Below are 18,035 nucleotides of genomic sequence, written 5' to 3'. Positions count from 1 at the left end.
CAGGACGTCTGCGGAGTCTCCAAAAAGTCCTGCAAAGGATCAAAGAAATCAGGTCTGAAGCTGAGACAGGAGAAGTGCGAGTTCTTTAAGCCATCACTTGGGCGTAGTTGGGTTATGAGATCAGTGCAGCTGGACTTCAGCCTGCTAAAAAAAAAGCACAGAAGCCATCATCGGAGCACCCGAACCCAAAGATGAGGGGGAACTAAGATCCTATACTGGACTTTTTTCGTACTACGGAAAGTTCCTACCCAACATGTCGACGCTACTAGTACCTTTGTATGCACTGTTACAGAACAACACCCATTGGAGATGGACAGATGTAGAACAAGACGCGTTTACCGAGAACAAACAAGCCATTATGGAAGCAAAGATTCCAGCCCACTTTGATCCATCAAACGAGCTTGTGCTAGCTTGTGATGCCTCGCCCTACGGTGTAGGTGCAGTACTGTCGCATCGCCAAGATGGGGTGGAGTCACCACTAGCATTTAGATCTCGCACCCTCACGCGAGCAGAACAAAACTATTCACAGCTAGAAAGGAAAGCCCTTGCCGCAATCTTTGGCGTCACACACTTCAGAGACTATCTTACGTGCCATTGTATTTTGCTAATGACTGATCACAAACTATTGGTGGGGTTCTTTCAAGCAGACAAGGCAACTTCAGCCATGACTGCATCAAGAATTCAACGCTGGGCTCTTACCCTTGGAGCTTACAACTGTAGCATCGAGCACTGTCCGGGACACCTCAATGGGAATGCAGACACTATGAGCAGGCTGCCGCTGAAGACGTTGTACGGAGATCCAACAGAACCACCATAGCTGGTAAATTCAATCTACAACCTCGAAAAGCTGACAACATCAGTGAAGCAACTGCAAGATCTCACAAACAGTAACCAGAACCTAAGTCAGGTTCTACAGTGGGTAAAGGAAGGTTGGCCACACGGCATGCCAGACAAGTTGCTACAACCATTCTGGAACAGGCCTGATGAATTGATTGTGTATCGGAATCTTCTCTACTGGGAAAACCGCATGATTGTGCCACATCCTGCCCACCAGTGTATTCTTCAGCTGCTCCATGGAGCTCACCAGGGTATGGTCGTCATGAAAGGCATGGCAAGATCCCTTGTCTAGTGGCCTGGCATAGATGCTGAAATTGCTCTCGACGGTGCTCCGAGTGCCTTCAGATTTTCCAATGCCACCTAAAGCAGAACCAGTGTCCTGGACAGAACCGCAGGAATTCTGGGAATGTTTGCAATTGGACTATGCTGGACCTTTCGAGGGGAAGCAATAATTGATGCAGTCACAGTGGCTTAAAGTGCTCATTGTGTCAAATGCCACTTCTGAGAAAACGGTGGAACATCTCCATGTAATTTTTGCAAACCTTGGGTTACCAGGGCGTATTGTCACAGACAATGGAACACCATTTACTGGTCAGCCCTTCCAAGAATTTGTTGAAGGAAATAGAATCAAGCATCTCCGAACTGCTCCTTTCCATCCGGCATCAAATGGCTTGGCAGAATGAGTGGTACAATGAAGGACGGCCTCAAAAAGATGGAAGGAGACCTCAAGCTGCGGCTCGCTCAGTGGCTGCTCATATACTGCAGAGTGCCTCGTCCAAATGGAACATCTCCAGCAGACCAGATGCTCAGTTATCCTATCAAGGCAAGGCTTGACCTTGTTATTCCCAAGAAGGGTGATGAGGAGGCTATTTATTGCACAATCTGAGCAGTGGCCTAGTTCTAAGGAATGCAGATTACGCTACAAGAAGGGCGATAAGATAGTTGTTTCCAACTTTGGCAGAGGACCAAAATGGCGGCTTGGTGACATTGACGACACCAGTGGATCGACCATGGTAACAGTGTCAACTCCACAAGGACACGTACGCCGCCACTATGACCAAATCAAGCGACAGTCGACAAGGTTTCCAAAACAAGTGGGACAACACCCTGCAGTCGCAACAAATTGTGACCACGCACCAAGCGACATGCCTGCAGTGGAGACTGGAAGGACAGTGCAAATAGCAAGACGTCCCGCTTGAACTATCCGAAAGCCTCTGAAATATACATAGCTTGCTTTCATTAAGAAAGGAGGAGAGCTGTGTATGTTTATCAGCGCACCTATAAGATGGTGCCACATCACCAGTGCAACTGCGCTCCCGCTGAGCTTAAATGTCCGGGGCTCAAGTGTCTGCACTGCTCGGGTGTCTGCGTGCCCAGTGCTGATCACGATTCTGTACCTATACGGGGATAGTTATATCCCAGTATAAAATATACAACACTTAGCTTTACTGGCCTAGCACCCCCGTCTTCGATATATTTCGCCGTGCACAAATCAGCATTCTCAAGGTATTTCTTTCTTGTCCCGGTTTTTGTCCTGTTTTCATTCTGAACTGCAAGCTCTTCTCAAGTTTATTAAAATAATGAAAGTCAGAGACAAGAAAAAGAAAAAGAAGAAAAGAGAAAGGGGGGGGGGGAAGGTGCTTATTATGCATTTCCTAGACAAGCTAGTCGCAATATTTTTGGAATGCTTTTCTTCTGCGCAGCATGGTCGCCGATTCAGTTGAGTACCATAAATGAGAAGCTCTTCGATACACGAAGGCCCGGTCGGAGAGCAACAATGCCTCGAAGTTTTATGCACGCGCTCGCCCCATCTTAATCTGTGTGGAATTTTTAGCGCTGATCCTCCGTCAGAAGTCATGGTTAACACAACCTGGAATGAGGTAGAGGTGTGCCATGAGTGGGCCCGCAATGTTCTGTGCATGGGAAAGGGGATCACTGCCATGGCACTTTGTGCAGCAGCAGTGTCCTGTTGCTGCGGCCGCTATTTCAACATGGTTCCCACAAAGTGCAGCAATTCTATTTTACAAAGGCACAGCTTAGTCCAGGATTGGCTGGCAAATGCACGTCTGCATGGAGAATACATGCTCTAAGAGAATGGAAGTTGAGCCAATGTTCGTGATACTGGTGACATCATGCAAGCTATGTAGTCGTCCACTCCTACTGCTGCTATGAATTGGTTGCGCAAAGCATGCTACAGAACATGCAACAGCTAAAGCATACAATTCTCAAGACTCTGAGGAAGTGCTTCCTGGAAAGCGAATCTGGCGTTTCAATTGTTCCAGTTGGGAAGAAATCTTAAACACAAATCACTGCAAGTCCAAAAAAGTTAATTATGCTTTAAGGGCCATATACTAATCATACCAAATGGTGTATCCATGAAGGCAATAACCAGGGACTTTTGTGAAATGCAGAGCACCCAAATCTACCAACCGAAATGCATCGTGCAGTAAGAAGGGACAGAAGAAAGGTAGTGGGGTTTCTGACGTGACTCTTGGTTTCAATATGAGAGAAGGCAAAGGAGGAATTCCACTTTCGAAAACTGGTTGAGGCAACAGCCTTTGCTGCAAGGAGGGTAGCTCAGCTCCTCGCACCATTATCTCGCAACATTTCACTCACTTCATCTGCTGCCATTACTAAACACTTCAGTATAATTCTAGTAGTCGAACACTCCATAGATGGCGCTCCACAATGAAGAAAATTTACAATAAGAATTCAGGCCTGGTGAAAGGCGCCTAAAACATTTGTGCAGATGAAGTGTCAGCATATTTCATTTTGTGCCATCTTACATTCATACTGGTGACCACAGCATGATGCAGAAAAGCAAATTCAACACTCGCAAAATTTTTTTATTAAATATACAAGCTTATAATTAAAAGGACACAAAATTGGTTACCGTTTGGTCCAAAAGACATCACACCTTCCTGTGCCCACGAAATGGACAGCACCACACTAGCTCCTTTAACAACATATGTATAACCTCACTCAATACAGCTCAAATGCTCATTCACACACGTGCTAATAAGATGATAGGCTGAAACACAAGGTTCATACCAAGCAGCCACACACTTTGTGGCCTGCACAAAATGAAATTAAGTGAATTACCCAACAAAAAGTATGGACCACTACAAGCAACACAAGATCTGCACAGCAGACCTTGTCTGGGGAATGTTCACTCTTTCCCCTTCTTGAGTGACCACAGAGGGTCTAGCTGGCTGAGAGGGTCCTTAGGGTCAGGTTTACTTTGAGCCAGGGTGCCCTGAGGGTTCATGAAGCTCTCACGCGTGATCTTCTGTTTGGCTGGCGTGCCATGGCCAGGATCTAACGTAAAAGTTGCAGGGTCCAAGAGATCAACCACTGTGGTCAATCCACTGTCCTTGCTCTCAACAGCTGGAATGACCAGTGCTGAAGCTGCAGCTGTAGAACCCTGCTCATCGATGATCTCTGGCATAAATGAGTGGTCACTGCTGATTTCCCTTCCAGCTTCTGGAGCTCTAGGCGTTGAAAGTTCTGTTTCAGTTTCAGCTGTCACTGGCTGCACTGCAGCCTCTGGTTGAGTGGAGGTGGCTTGTTCGGAGGTGTCATCAGCTGAAGTGGAAGTAGTTGCTGTGGCAGCTGGCGTATCAGGCACAATGCTGGTTCTCTGGCTGGTTGCACCAGAGCGCAGCATGAAGTCTTCTGATGGGTGGCGAACATGTGAAGGTGTGCCTGTATGTGCCTTTCCCCCAAAGCTTGGTGTACTAGTTAAGATACCTCCTGCACAAATAAATAAATTTCTCTCTGAGCACCAGTACTAGGCATGCAGGGACACCAAAGCAAATAACAAAAGCAATACTACAAAACTGAAATCTACAGTAGAACCTCGCTAATTTAAACTCTAAAGGGGTTGATTATTTGTTCAAATAAAATGAGGTAGAACTGACAGGAGAACCTTAAATACAGACATACAATACTAACATAAGCCAGCTGCACTGTATCCACATTACCCTATGATAAGCCCAGCCACAACGCTTTTGGTTGTGCAATGTGCTACAACTTCAATGTGGCAAAACTACAGCATGATAATGACATATGTTGCGTCAAAAAATTCACTGAGAATTATGATACTCCCTAATGCAAAATTTGAGCACAGCTCTACACGTTCTCATTTCACGATATATTGGTTGGCGTGGATAATCTGTCTCGTGCGGCACATTGCAAACAGAGTGAAGTGTGGCATGACTGCCTCATTAATCAGGAGATCGCAAGAGGCAGCGCGTGGGCACGATTCACAGCAGCCGCTTCAGACAGACCTACGCTAATGCAGTGCTTTGTTTCCATATACGGTATCGGTTGACGTGCCCACTGCATGCCATAGGTTAACAGACGACAGCGCTACTGTGACACCATCTTGTAGCAGTCACTGCTGCAGAGCCTGTCTTGCGCAGCACTACGCTTTTCTCCTCACGCTTTCACCATATCCTCATCCTCTGCTTTCTGCCTCATGGTTCGACTGAGCCCCCATCGTCCGCTTTTCTCCTCGCACTCTTTTCGCTATCGCAGTCTTACATCCTTCGCTGTGCTCGTTCCCTCGGTTACACCGATGGACGCCGCTGACACGAAATGCAGGAATGGGCACCGAAGAGCTGTGCTGTAAACAACTGCATGTGGCAAAGTACACAGTTCAGTTGAGCTCACTGAATATGAACGAAAGAAAAAGAAAATTCTGGGATATTATGTGTAAGGCACACCATAGTGATTGACTATGAAATAATTCTGACCAGGTCACCCGAGGTTTAAATTAAATTAAATTCTGGGGTTTCATTTAATTAGGCAGCATTCCGCTCCCTTCGGAATGCCACCGCCGCGACTGGGATCGAACCTGCGACCTCGAGCAACACCACAGCTGCTAAGCTAGCGTGGCATCTGCACTATGTGAAAGGGGAAGCATGTTCAAAGCCTGATTTGTTTTGATAGTATACAACACATTCACAATCACGCCGTGCGCAGTTAGTAATGCATTCAACAGCGATGATGACCAGAGAAGGGTGTTTCTTAGACTAGCAATCATCCAGTCAGAATGCTCCTCGTCAGCCACACCATTAAAGACAGCACACTCGCATTTGTAGAAAATGCTTGCTCATGGGCAGAAATACATTTATTCACAAGATAAGTTTCAAAGAAGTCACGATTTGAACAGTTAAAACAACTCTAATAGTGTACAAACTGGTGCGAAGCAATGGTGAAACTAAGTGTGAAAGATCCAGTCTGCTGCTGTACAAGCAGTGCTGGGTAAGGTTACCAGGTCCTCACACAAGAAAGGAGCCATAATATTTCCAAAAGTATCCAAAATAAAATAAAAGTTCGTTTAGGAGCTAGGATTGTGGCCTCTCCATAACTGGACAAGAGAGAGGGAGAGAGAGAGGCATTTATTATGACAGAAAAGCTGAAAGGTTGGCCTGAATCAAAGTTCTGACCTACTCGGCATTGGGGACAGGACTTTCCAATATCAAAATGGCCAACGATTTTTATCCGTGTTATAAATAAAAGAAGCCATGCATTATAGAAGAGCAGGTTGTTGCCTCTGTATACAGAAAGTGATTGAAGGGTGGATGCTGGAAAATTAGCAGTTCAATGGTACTCAATGGACAGAAATTGCTCACAGTTGCCCATACATTTTTTAATGTGTTTCTGTGAAATAACAGTCACCTTCTGTCAATTCTGTCACTGAAGTTTCTATTGGTACGGTATACCTGCTTCTCCAATCCAAGCTCTGTACAAACAAATACACCATGCATATTTGCTTTCTGCAGGGTGAATTACATAAATCGGAGGGACAATGAAGGTTAGCTTTCTGGAAGATGCAAGATAATCAACTGTTGTCACAAGAACAAAGAAAGGGAGAGCTGGGAGGGGGGGAGGGGGAAGCCCAGTAGCCAACCCAAATTTCTCCTCGGCCCCGGGCTTCTAAATGTAGCCAATTTTGGAGCAAGTAATAGAATCGAGCAACCCTCTTGCCAGGCCATTTTGAGTTATTATGCTATGAAAAATTCCTGCAATGGTGCATGCCATAACATAGGCAGCCTTAGGAGAGTGAAGAAAACATGCTACTGCTTTGAAAAAACATTCCAATAGTGCCGTGTAGAATTTCGAACTTGTGTTTTGGTGCCAAATTATTATGACTAGCGGTATGCACAAGCAGGGTATTTTGCTCAAATTAAGCCTACAAGTCTTACTTCTTCCCCATTAAAATGCATGTGGTTGTGAAAAAAACCAACAAGTCTGCTTGATTTTTGACATCAGTTCGAATTCCCAGGATTCCACTGCACCATTTTGGAGTGTAGGTTACTCTTTTGAAACAGCAAACATGTAACTTTTACAAACACAGTTTTGGCATCCTACAGAACAACTAAGTCAAATAGCTCTTTTCCAGTGCAGCTTCTGATGAACAGCTCTTCACAAGAATTAGGACAGTGTCAGTTACCATCAACAGATTGAAACAAGACAGAAGTACACACGAAAATGTAGGCTTGAAGTGATGATCAGTGGTTGAACAAGGAATGTTGCTGGAGCTAATTTCAACAAGAGTGCTTGTCTTCGTCACGGCAGCAAGTGCTCTCCTTAGCAGCATTTTTATGAATGTACAGCTCAATCTACCCTACCCTCAATGAGGGAGGAGGAGGAGAATAAGCTGGTGCTGTTGCCCTGTCGAAGACAAGTCTCCTTGTCCAAACAGTGACTCCAGCGACATTCCTTGTTCTTCCACCACTGCTCATCGTTAGAGTGGTTATAATAAAAAGTGAGCTGCTGCTTTAATAAGTACACCTTAATTCCAAAATTAATTAATGAACATGTGCATAATTACAGGTATGAACAGGCTGTCTAAAAATGCTCTTTTCATGACAGGAGTGCTGTGTTAACAATAATTTTTGTTCTGGTGATGTTCATTTTAATAAAGTGACAGGCAGAGAGGAGTAGTTGGTGTTCAAAAGGGTCCAGAACTCCGGTAGTTTGCAGTGACAGTCATAACAATAAACAGGGAAGTCTCAGGCATATACCTATGTCCATAATTATGTTGTACAAGATAGCCTCAAAAAGTGGCGCGTCACTATGAAGAGGTATTATTAGGAGCATGTAAACCATGACAATAACATCTTGAGGCTAGTTTTACTGAAGCAAAATAATGTCAAGGTACTGACAATGCAACATTTTTAGTTAACGTCCAAACTTTTTACTCTATGTGACAGGGACAATCAGCAAACAATAAGTTACGTATAACCACAGCATTACTCAAAGGGCATACTTGCATGAATATATCATTTAAACTATGCCTAGTGCCCATAAATGTCTGATAATTTAAAAGAAAAAGTGAAAGATCTACTGACTGCTAGAAGCAAGTTTTTCATTTAGGCAGAATTGCCGATGAACAAAAAAATTTGTATACTTCCCAAATTGCCGGACATTTTCAATAAAGTTTTCACTACTACTACTCCTACTACTTCATGTGCTGGGACATATAGAGCGCAATCAATGAATATATATACATCCCTTTGAAATGTAGCACTAATTTGTGAGTAGGACTGCTGATGAGGAAAAATTAGAGCAACAAAAAGATAACAGACACAGGAAGGGAAGACAAAGATATGCGCTTTTCTTTGTCTTCCCTTTCTGTGTGCGTTGTCTTTTTGTTGCAATAATTTTTCCTCATAAGCAGTGCAAGACCAGCTAGCTGAGCAATTAATTATTCTTGTGAGTAGGACCTTAGCAAAACTAGCCTAAATAATATAATAATTTCACATAAGCTGTAATATATAGGATGCTCCATAAGCACCATACCCTGCTAAAATCCCTCAGTGGGATTGCAGTATATATATATATATATATATATATATATATATATATATATATATATATATATATATATATATATATATATATATATATATATATAATGTCTCTTTTGGTGCACAGTAAGTTTTAAACTTTGTGCTTTAATTAATTCAAAATTTACTGAGCCATGTTAACTTTTGCAAGAAATTTGAGGCTCTAACTAAAGATTCTTCTTGCTACAACAGTGTTCAACACAAAACCAAAATGAAAACCACAGCTGAACCATTATTTTCAGTTGAAGTGGAACCGAACTGATATTTTTTTTGCCTCCTTGGAGCTGAATCCAAACTGGAACTTTTTGAAGGAACAGTTCTGAACCAGTTTGACCACATGTTCAGCCCAGAGCCGCTGTCGCTGTAATTCTACATGAGCAGATGACACTTCTTGTGACAAGGTTGGGCAGAACGATGTGCTGCCTAGAGATCAGTCATGTGGCTCGTCACAGTGACCTCATTAGCCTACTCAACTGTGTGCATGACTGGCTCAACTGTACATTGTGTGCATATTCGGCGCACACTGTCTAGACAGTGCATCGCTGTGGAGGATGCTGCTAGGCTGTCAGACACAGGTGTTGCAGTTTGTAAGGTATCGTCAATGACTGCTGTTGCTTCTCCATGGCAAAGTTAGTTCTCCACGACAACTCAATAAAGAGGGAGAGCAGGTTTTGTTTGACGCTGCCTTTCTATAAACAATGCGATGATACTTTACCTATCTTTTTAGAACTAGGTGATGTCTTTCATTTATACGAAAAATTAACATGTAGAACAAAGGAAGTTAAGCATTAGATCAGGTATATTGCTTCATTTTCTACAGGATAATGTGAAAATGAGCCCGAGCAACTTTAATGGAGTACTGATACAAAAGTTTTCTGTATTGCTTATATGCTCCACTAGATATAGCTGCTGATCCTGCAACTACAGTTTGGTGCCAGAATTCCTCGAACGCACAAGAAAACACTAACGTGTCCTCTTTAAATGTGACCTGAATCCAGCACGGCTTCTTGGTGTTGGATTTGTTTAGAAGGGTTCCTGGTCCCGAAAATTGCAGGCAGTGGTCACATGGTATCAAAAACTGCTAACACACGAGTTAGTCAGTTTAGTGTAGTGGTTGAAAGACATGGCAGCGGTGCGGTTAAAAGCTGGACAAACGCTGAATAGGTCATACTTCTTTTTTTTTTTTCACTCTGTGCAAGCGCGATGTAATAAACTTGGTACTCTGCAATCTCTTCTTTAAGAATGCATAGCGCCCTTGTCACCTTCTTTCCCTTATTCTGTCATCTAGAGCTTATGGAAAGATGACCATAATGCGGCTACAACCATTGCCCACACCCCCCATGCATGACTGATACCCTGTAACCACCACACCCCCAATTTTCATGTCTATAAAGGAGCGCTTCGAAACAAACTCTACAACAAGAAGCTGCGCTATAGTATTTGTCACGCGTTTTGAATTCCTCACTTTAAATAGTGGTTGCTAGAATTTGCGACTGGCTGTGCATTCGAGGAATTAAGGTCTCATACCGTGATTACGGAGGAAAAAAAAAAAAAAAAGGCTGGGTGAAAATTTTGTGCTAGTACTCTATTAAATCAATGACGCAGAAAATATAGGAAAGATAGGGGGGTAGGGGAGAGGGGGATAATGCATTGTATTGCCTCACAGGGCACCATGAAGCCACCTGAATGCAGAAATTCTGACATGCCTACCATAACCTACTACAACATGACCTATGTGTATATGTAACATGCTCTTCTGTTGCCTGCATGCACATGCAGTTTCATGTTTGAGTTATTACCTATGTAAGCAACTTCTGCACATGCCCTTGCAATACTGCACAATTAGATGGCAGTATATGTAACTAAAATAAAAATCAATAACAGTGTCATTTAAACATATATTTTTTTTCTTTTGTAAGGTAATGCTTGTAAAAAGGAACAGGGTCTCTGTACTGCTACACAATACTTAAGTGAACTTTATTGCTTCTCTAAACGCACTGCATGTTTTCCCAGAAACTAGAGGCACGTGAATGTTCTTTTTCTTAGTTCGAGCTTGTTTGAACCCAAATTAAATGGTTCAAAAACTCTAAACCAGTTCAAATTGTTCTAATTTTCGCTCTGGAGCTGAACGTGAACCAAAGCATGTGAACCCGAACCAAACCTGAAAAAATTTCAGTTCGACACCTTGCTTGTTGCAGTCAGTAGAATTTAGCTTTGTCTCTTAAATTCCTACCATTTCAGTGGTTGTCTAATGCGAGCATTTCTGCATTTCACATGTACTTGAATGGGAAAATGGAGTTACCCCTGAGCTAAAGATTCCTCTTAAATATTTGGAGACGAGGAACAGCACACGGCCACCATGTAAAGCTGACATTGCACATGCATTAGGTTTAAGGGGACACTAATGAGAAACAATAAATCAGTTTAGAAATTTAGACCAATAAATTATTATTTCAAAACTGTATTCATTAATATTGCAGTAATAGGATGATTATTAGAAGATGAAGGTAAAAGTTCTATTTTTTGAATTTCATGCCAGTGCACCAACGCCACGTAAACCAAATTTCAAAGTATTTATTCGTATTTGGTTTGTTGTTACGTGGCAAAGGTTCTTGAAGCTAGCTTTTCAGCCTGACTAACTAGGCTGAAGCATATGCCATCAAAATCCATGATGTCACGACGAGTTGGTGCAGGTTTTTCAAGGAAGGGTTGCCACTCATATTTATTTTTTGCATGTTTTTGGATAACCATGCCTTTTTTCAACCACTCCTTTTTTTTTTATTTTGGATTGTAGAAATGTAATTTACTAATAAAACTCAAACTATTTTTCTGTTTAGAGCCCCTTTAAGGTGTTTAGTACAAAAACAATGACTTCCATTTGTTGCAATCGTTTTCTCTTATAACCATCACTTTTACAACCTTAAAGCGGCAACAAAGAAAAGCCCATTAAGTTCTTAAACACACGATTGACACAGACAAAAAAGTGAAATTTTTCCTTAAATTAATAATAATAATAAAAAAACAGCGAGGTAGAAAAATGAAGTTGGTACAGATAGAAAATTATAATAAAGACAAAATGTATTTAGTAAACAATAGATGCACGCACACATACATGCATGCACAAAAGGAATCCAACAATAGTTAATAGGCTTTTCTTTTTTTCGGGTTAAACTCACTTTTTATCAGCAAGTCTTGGGCATGATACAAGACGACGTCATGGCAGAACTTGAATTGCTCCTTCTCCTGAATGCAAAGCTTGCGGCTCTGGGCCAACTTGATGGCAGTGCTGAGAATGTCCAGGAGGCCATTGCCAGCAGCTATTTCCTTCATGGCTGCTGACACAAGGCAGAACACTCCGCTCCGCCCAACACCACCCCTGCGAAACCACATCATAAAACATTCAACCAGTGCTCAAAGTTGTGCTACAATGCAATTGATGTGTAGTAAAGATAGTTTACAAGCAGTTTCAATAGGTGGTGCCTATAACACATGCAACATTCATCACCCATTACCTCTAGTGCTCAATATCTTGTGTCAATACCTTGGTCAGCTTGGCCCGGGTGGGCTTGGTGGCATTGCCACGATGCGGTCCACTAACCCGCTGCTGTTCTTCATGCAGGTTTTGACGTCAGTTATCATGTGAATGCTGCTGCCTCTTCTTGCGAAATCAACGAGCGTCAGTTTGGGACGATCGCACCCGTGCTTTGATGACGTCATAACATGGGATATCAGAACCAACAGGGATTCAACCCGTCTGGCGACACTGCCATTGAAAGAATGGATCCTTGACGAAATGCCGCTGGCTCTGCTGCCATCGTCAACAACCATCCAGCTGCCTATAAAAGAGGAGCGAGGACCCCTGGCGCACTGTGGGCTCGGTGGCATTGCCACGATGCGGTCCACTAACCTGCTGCTGTTCTTCATGCAGGTCTGTGAACCAAGCTCTCTTTACGCTAACAAAACCAATAATTATTCTCTTGTGCAGCTACTGAGTCCGCAGTGCTGCTTGTGTGTTGTTTCTGAGTGCCTTTGTGTTATCAGATGCCTTCTGTTACTCTCTGGGGATATTAAATGTAATCCCAGTCCGGATTACACCGTATTACTTGCCGAAATGAAGAAGGTATCCTCGCTGGCCAAGATACGATTATCGCTGAGATGCAAGATCTCAAAAACAAATATATGGCTATGACTGCATCTCTAGAGACTCTAAGCGAGAGGCTGACGCACCTTGAGGGCAATTACCAAAGCGTTTTATCCATGCAAGACAATATGCAATCCATACCGGCAGACAGTGAACGAACGACGCAGCTGGTTCATAAACTGGATGCCCATGTAGATGATGCTGAGAACTGGTCAAGGCGAAATAATTTGATTTTTTATGGCCTCCCCGATCCATCAGCACCAGAGCCATCACATGAATCGTAAAAAATTAGCTTACGCCACTGATCGGATCATGTGAAAGTACAGCTTGACCCTAAGGAAATAAGAGCGAGCACATCGAATTGGTCGGTATTCACCTGATCGCAAGCGCGCAATTATAGTTAAATTTGTATTCTTTAAAACAAAGAAAGCTGTCCTTTCTAATGGCCGTAATCTTAAAAGCACTTACTTCAGTGTTGCCAAAGATTTTTCGCCGGCTGTTAGGAATGCCCGTAAACACCTTGTTGCCTTCGCAAAAGCTAAGTCTGTGCCGTTTTCCCTGCGTTTCAGAACGATATTCATAGGTTCCAAGTGCTGCGTATATGATGAAGCTTCGCAGATGATTAAAGAAGTATAGCAACCACTTCGTAACCAAAAAAATAAATCGACACCCCCGAATAGCAGTTGTATCACACACTTCTATCTCAGTAATTTTTACTAACATATGAAGCTTCATTGCAAAACGCGAACACGTGTCTAATCTTGTACTAATATCTGAAAGCAACGTGCTGGTACTCAGGGAAACCTGGCTTAGTGACCATATTCCAGACTCGGAAGGATCGCACAAAACGAGGAGGAGGCGTCCTTATAGCTGTCAGTCAACAATTATCGTGTTCTGTTGTTAGCGTCACATCTGACTTGGAAATCCTTTTCATTCACTGCCGCGCCGCTCCACAATCAGTTCTTTTGGCCATTTGCTATAGACCCCCTCACAGTAGCCCAGATTTTGCCTGTCAACTTAGCAATGTACTCTGCAAAGTAACTCTTCAGTACCCCAAAGCTGACCTCCTTTTCTTCGGAGACTAACTTTCCAGGTATCAATTGGCACAATATAGCTCCGCCTTTAGTAAATCAGACAGAAGCAAGAAATTTCCTTGATGTTTGCTTTAATTTTAACCTCGCTCAACTTGTATCTGAACCAACACGCGTCACACAAGACACAGCCAACGTATTAGACCTAATACTAACAAGTTGACCAAACAGTTTATCGTCAATTACCTATCTGAATGAAATTAGCGACCATAAGGTTGTTCACACTTCCTTTCACTTTGCGCCACTTCCACGCCAGAAACTTCAAAAGACAATACAGCTTTTTCACAAAGGCAACTACGGGGCTATATGCGATAATCTGTGCAACTTCTTTATTTGATTCTAGGCATCCTATAACAAACACAATATCCATACCAACTGGCAAAGGTTCAAAGAAAAAAATAAATGATCTAGCTGACAGGTTCATTCCAAAGATAACGTTTCAAACGCAACTTCAGAAGCCATGGTTCACCAATGCTTTGAAGAGACTTGAAAATAAAAAAACAACAACTTTTGTACCGTGCAGCAAACGGCAGGACAAACTCATGCACCTGGGATAAACACACCAAAGTGTATTTGTGAAGATCCGCCGCATCTCCAACATGTGAACCTAGCATTTCCAACCAGTTTCCAAGAGTTTCGCTTTCGTTTCTTTCATAAAATCCAGGCAAGGGGCACTGCCGGTGTCACTGCGCAGTTATAAAGAGTCCCTCCCATGACGTCGTCCCGCGCTGCTGCACTACGAGAAAAGCATTGTGCTCGAAACTATGCTGCACCCACAATTCAATTTAATGATGAGGACTCGAGTTATGATTCTGATGATTTTTTGAGTCAGCAAGGGGACATGCGCAAGCTTTTCACCGGCGAGTTACCTTTATGACCTTGAACGGTCTTTTTCCTTGTGCAGGCTTATCTGCCTATCTTTTTGCACAACCTGAGAGCCCTACCGATTATCTTCAGGGTGCATACTTTGCTTGGTCATGATGTGCTGCCATCGGCAGCAAAGAAATTTCCGTTCACGCCACGAAGGCCGCCCGTAGCACATCTTGGCCCAGCACTACAGATCGGCACAAGACAGTTTACAACGGCGTGGGATTTCTTTCTATTCTTCTCTGTAGAGGCGATAAAGACAATCTGCAAAAATGCAAAGCGATATGCTTGGATGCATAATCTTGTAGTTGCCCAGCTACGCTGAGATCAATCAGTCCTGGAAGAGGTGCTTGACTCTCGACGAACTGGTGAAGTATAGTCCTTGGGCTTCTCATCGGACCATCCTCAGAAGATGCCGAAAAGGTGGAAATGCAAAATGTGTTACGAGGACCGCCAAGTTGAACAAAAACCAGACGCTTTGCGGGAAAAGTGCGGTGTGCACCTATGCTTCACAAAATTCAGGAACTGCTTCAACGCATAGCTTGAGTGTTGAACCGGTCTTAGTTTCTTTTTTGTATCCAAGCAATGGCGGTGTACTGACCATTTATTTTTCCAGACACTATTCCTTGGTCTTTTTTATCTTTGAGATGTATATTCTGAATTTCCTTTGATATTAACGTTCTTGTAGATATCATGCTTTTTTATTGTTGTTTTTATGAACTGGCCGCAAAAATGGTACTTTCTAGAATTTTTTACTTTATTAATTTTTTTGTTTGGCAATGTATGTTTTTGGAAAGAGAATTTCATTATGCACAATATGCTATGCTGCAATGTATGCTGGAATATTATTTGTAGTGGTAAATAATTTTTTTTCCGTGACCTATAAAGAAAAGAACATTTTCTCGCAATAACGAAAGAGTTAACTAGTCTATATATATATTTAATGTTTCACCAATTACATATTACTAGGATAACAGCTTCAGTGCACTAGTTTTCATAGTACACTGCAATGACCAACCATGCTTCCAGACAATTTTTTGTCACTACAACCATTTCTGTGGTATGTGTTGCTAGTAAGGTAATGTTTAGAAAAGAGCAGATGAGAATCAAAACTATTTTAATCACTGAACTATTCAAGACAAAACATTTATATTGGTACATAATGTCTTCAGTCACATTTTCACTTCATAAGTTGAACTGAAAGTGTCTCTGGCTGCCTTATGTCGCTTCATGCATTGTCTAGAACATCACGCTCAGTTCTATTCTCGATGTCCTTGCTCTTAAGTCTTCAATTTTATCATCGTACCATGTGTTGATGTGTATCACACTTTGCAGTTTGTCTCGCCCGGCGCGTTGTCCAGAGCAACATGCTCAGTGCCTTCCTTGATGTCATGGCTCTTAATTTTCTAATTTTGCATAAACCATTCGATGTCTTTGCTAGTTGTGTACTCTTTTTTATATTCTAATGCACTGTATAGCACTGTGTAAAAAAACACTTCTGCTTAAGGCCTGGAACACAGACTAGGAGTATGAAACAGATAAATAAAACACATAAATGTGAGATTGATCATTGGAGCTTAATCAGAAAGTGAATAATTCACTAACTGTGTCTAGGAGAGACAAAAGAAAGAGAATAAATTTTTATTCTGAGCAAGCGCAGTCTGCACCCTAAATGGTCGGCCTCCTTATTCCAGGTCACTGTGAGACATGGCTATCTCCTGTGCCCGTTCGATCAGGCTGCGCTGTCTCTTTAGGTCTGGGTCTGGCAGCTTGCCAAAACACAGTCAAACCTTGATATATTGAACACGGATATATCGAACTATTGCGTATATTGAACACTTTCTATATCACCTGGAAAATCGCATGCATTTTAATTTTTTTTATTTCAAATGGGGTCGGACGTAAAATGGATATATCGAACTCCGCCACCCCAGACCACGCGCGCTCCGTTGACAGGCGGTGAGCTTTTGCGCAACACCCTCGAAAATAGCGGTGGTGCGACGGGCGTTCCCGACTACTGTGATCGCGCCAAGGGCGCGATTTGAACGTAGAGGCATACGCACACAGTGGCTTGGCTAGTTTGACAATGTCAACCATAGAGTTTCATACAATAATAGGAAACAATGTAGGAAACTCTATGATGTCAACAACGCATTGCATTTGTCGCACTGACTCCTCGTCGGTGCTGCATTCTGCGCCTACCGTGCCTCGTGAGGACTGGCGCTTTGCACTTGTATCCACAAAGATGCGCAACAGCGCGCACTCACTGGGCTCACTTATAGACGCCTTGGCAGACGCCACTCAATACTTTGTTATTGAGAGGGTTTCAAAATGAGTGTTTCAAAATGCTTCGATTGACGGACTTGGAGATCGCAGCAGAAGTAGTGGCCAAACGAAGACGCTGCTGAGGTTGATCCCGCAAGTGCTGATGTTGCCCCATTCCCGACTTCAACTGGTGCTGTAGCTGCTTTGGCCCTTCTACACCACTACTGTGGCACAAGGGCACCAGCCTATCGCTTGTAGATCGTTTAGACTATGTTGAGGACTCCGTGTTTAAGCATGCGGCTGCCAATAAGCAGCAGGCTACACTGCTGCAGCACTTTCAGCCAAATAAATAACTACTTTGTGTGAAGCTTCAAGTGCGTATTACCTGCACCACAACTGAGCGCGCATTCGGTTGCATCACGTGCATTTGGCCTAGGCCGCCCCTACTTCGCACAGCAGATAAAGTTCGGTGCTGCCTAGGCTAATTGCGTGTGGTACAATCGACCGCACGTACCCGGCTGACTAGGCCAAGTGCGCGCGGCGCAACCGAACACGCGCTCCGAACAATGATGCCCGATGGCGCCCTTAGTTCATCGATTGATTTACAGAAATTTTTTACGCATTTTTAATGTGATTTTATAGAGAATTCTGGCTATATCGAACTATTTCGCAATTACCGCACCGTTCAATATATCGAAGTTCGACTGTATTTAAAAAGGAACCTAGACATCTTGTAATGAGCAGATATTCTTATTTTTGGCACATCATCCCAACAGAGAAGCTGAAGTTTATAAAAACATACAAGGCATGATGGGTCAGCTTCCTTCCACAGTGTAACAGATTTGCAGGCATCACCATTACATTCTCTGACACTGTCACAAATCAAAATTTTTGTGCTTGATAACTTGCTGGGAAGGAAGGTGGGCTATTTGAATTAGTACATGTGAATGTTACAGAAAAAGAAAGTTTGCTTCA

General features: G+C 42.9%; 1 protein-coding gene across 2 annotated transcripts in view; it reads right to left on the bottom strand.

The window, feature by feature from the left end:
* Positions 1-3,662: 3,662 nt before the first annotated feature.
* The window catches only part of mop (tyrosine-protein phosphatase non-receptor type protein myopic), a 95,248-nt gene continuing 80,875 nt past the window's right edge, over positions 3,663-18,035 (bottom strand). For both annotated transcript variants that reach the window (XM_075676401.1, XM_075676402.1), the window contains 2 exons: positions 11,873-12,072; positions 3,663-4,590 (listed from right to left, as the gene is read on the bottom strand). In XM_075676401.1, coding sequence (XP_075532516.1) covers positions 4,007-4,590; positions 11,873-12,072 — 784 coding nt within the window. In that variant the 3' untranslated portion in view covers positions 3,663-4,006. The remainder of the gene's footprint in view (positions 4,591-11,872; positions 12,073-18,035) is intronic.

This window comes from Dermacentor variabilis, unplaced genomic scaffold (assembly GCF_050947875.1).
Source record: "Dermacentor variabilis isolate Ectoservices unplaced genomic scaffold, ASM5094787v1 scaffold_12, whole genome shotgun sequence".
NCBI classification, from domain to species: Eukaryota; Metazoa; Arthropoda; class Arachnida; order Ixodida; family Ixodidae; genus Dermacentor; species Dermacentor variabilis.
The sequence above is the reverse complement of the archived record's forward strand: the minus strand, read 5'-3'. Positions and strand labels throughout refer to the sequence as shown.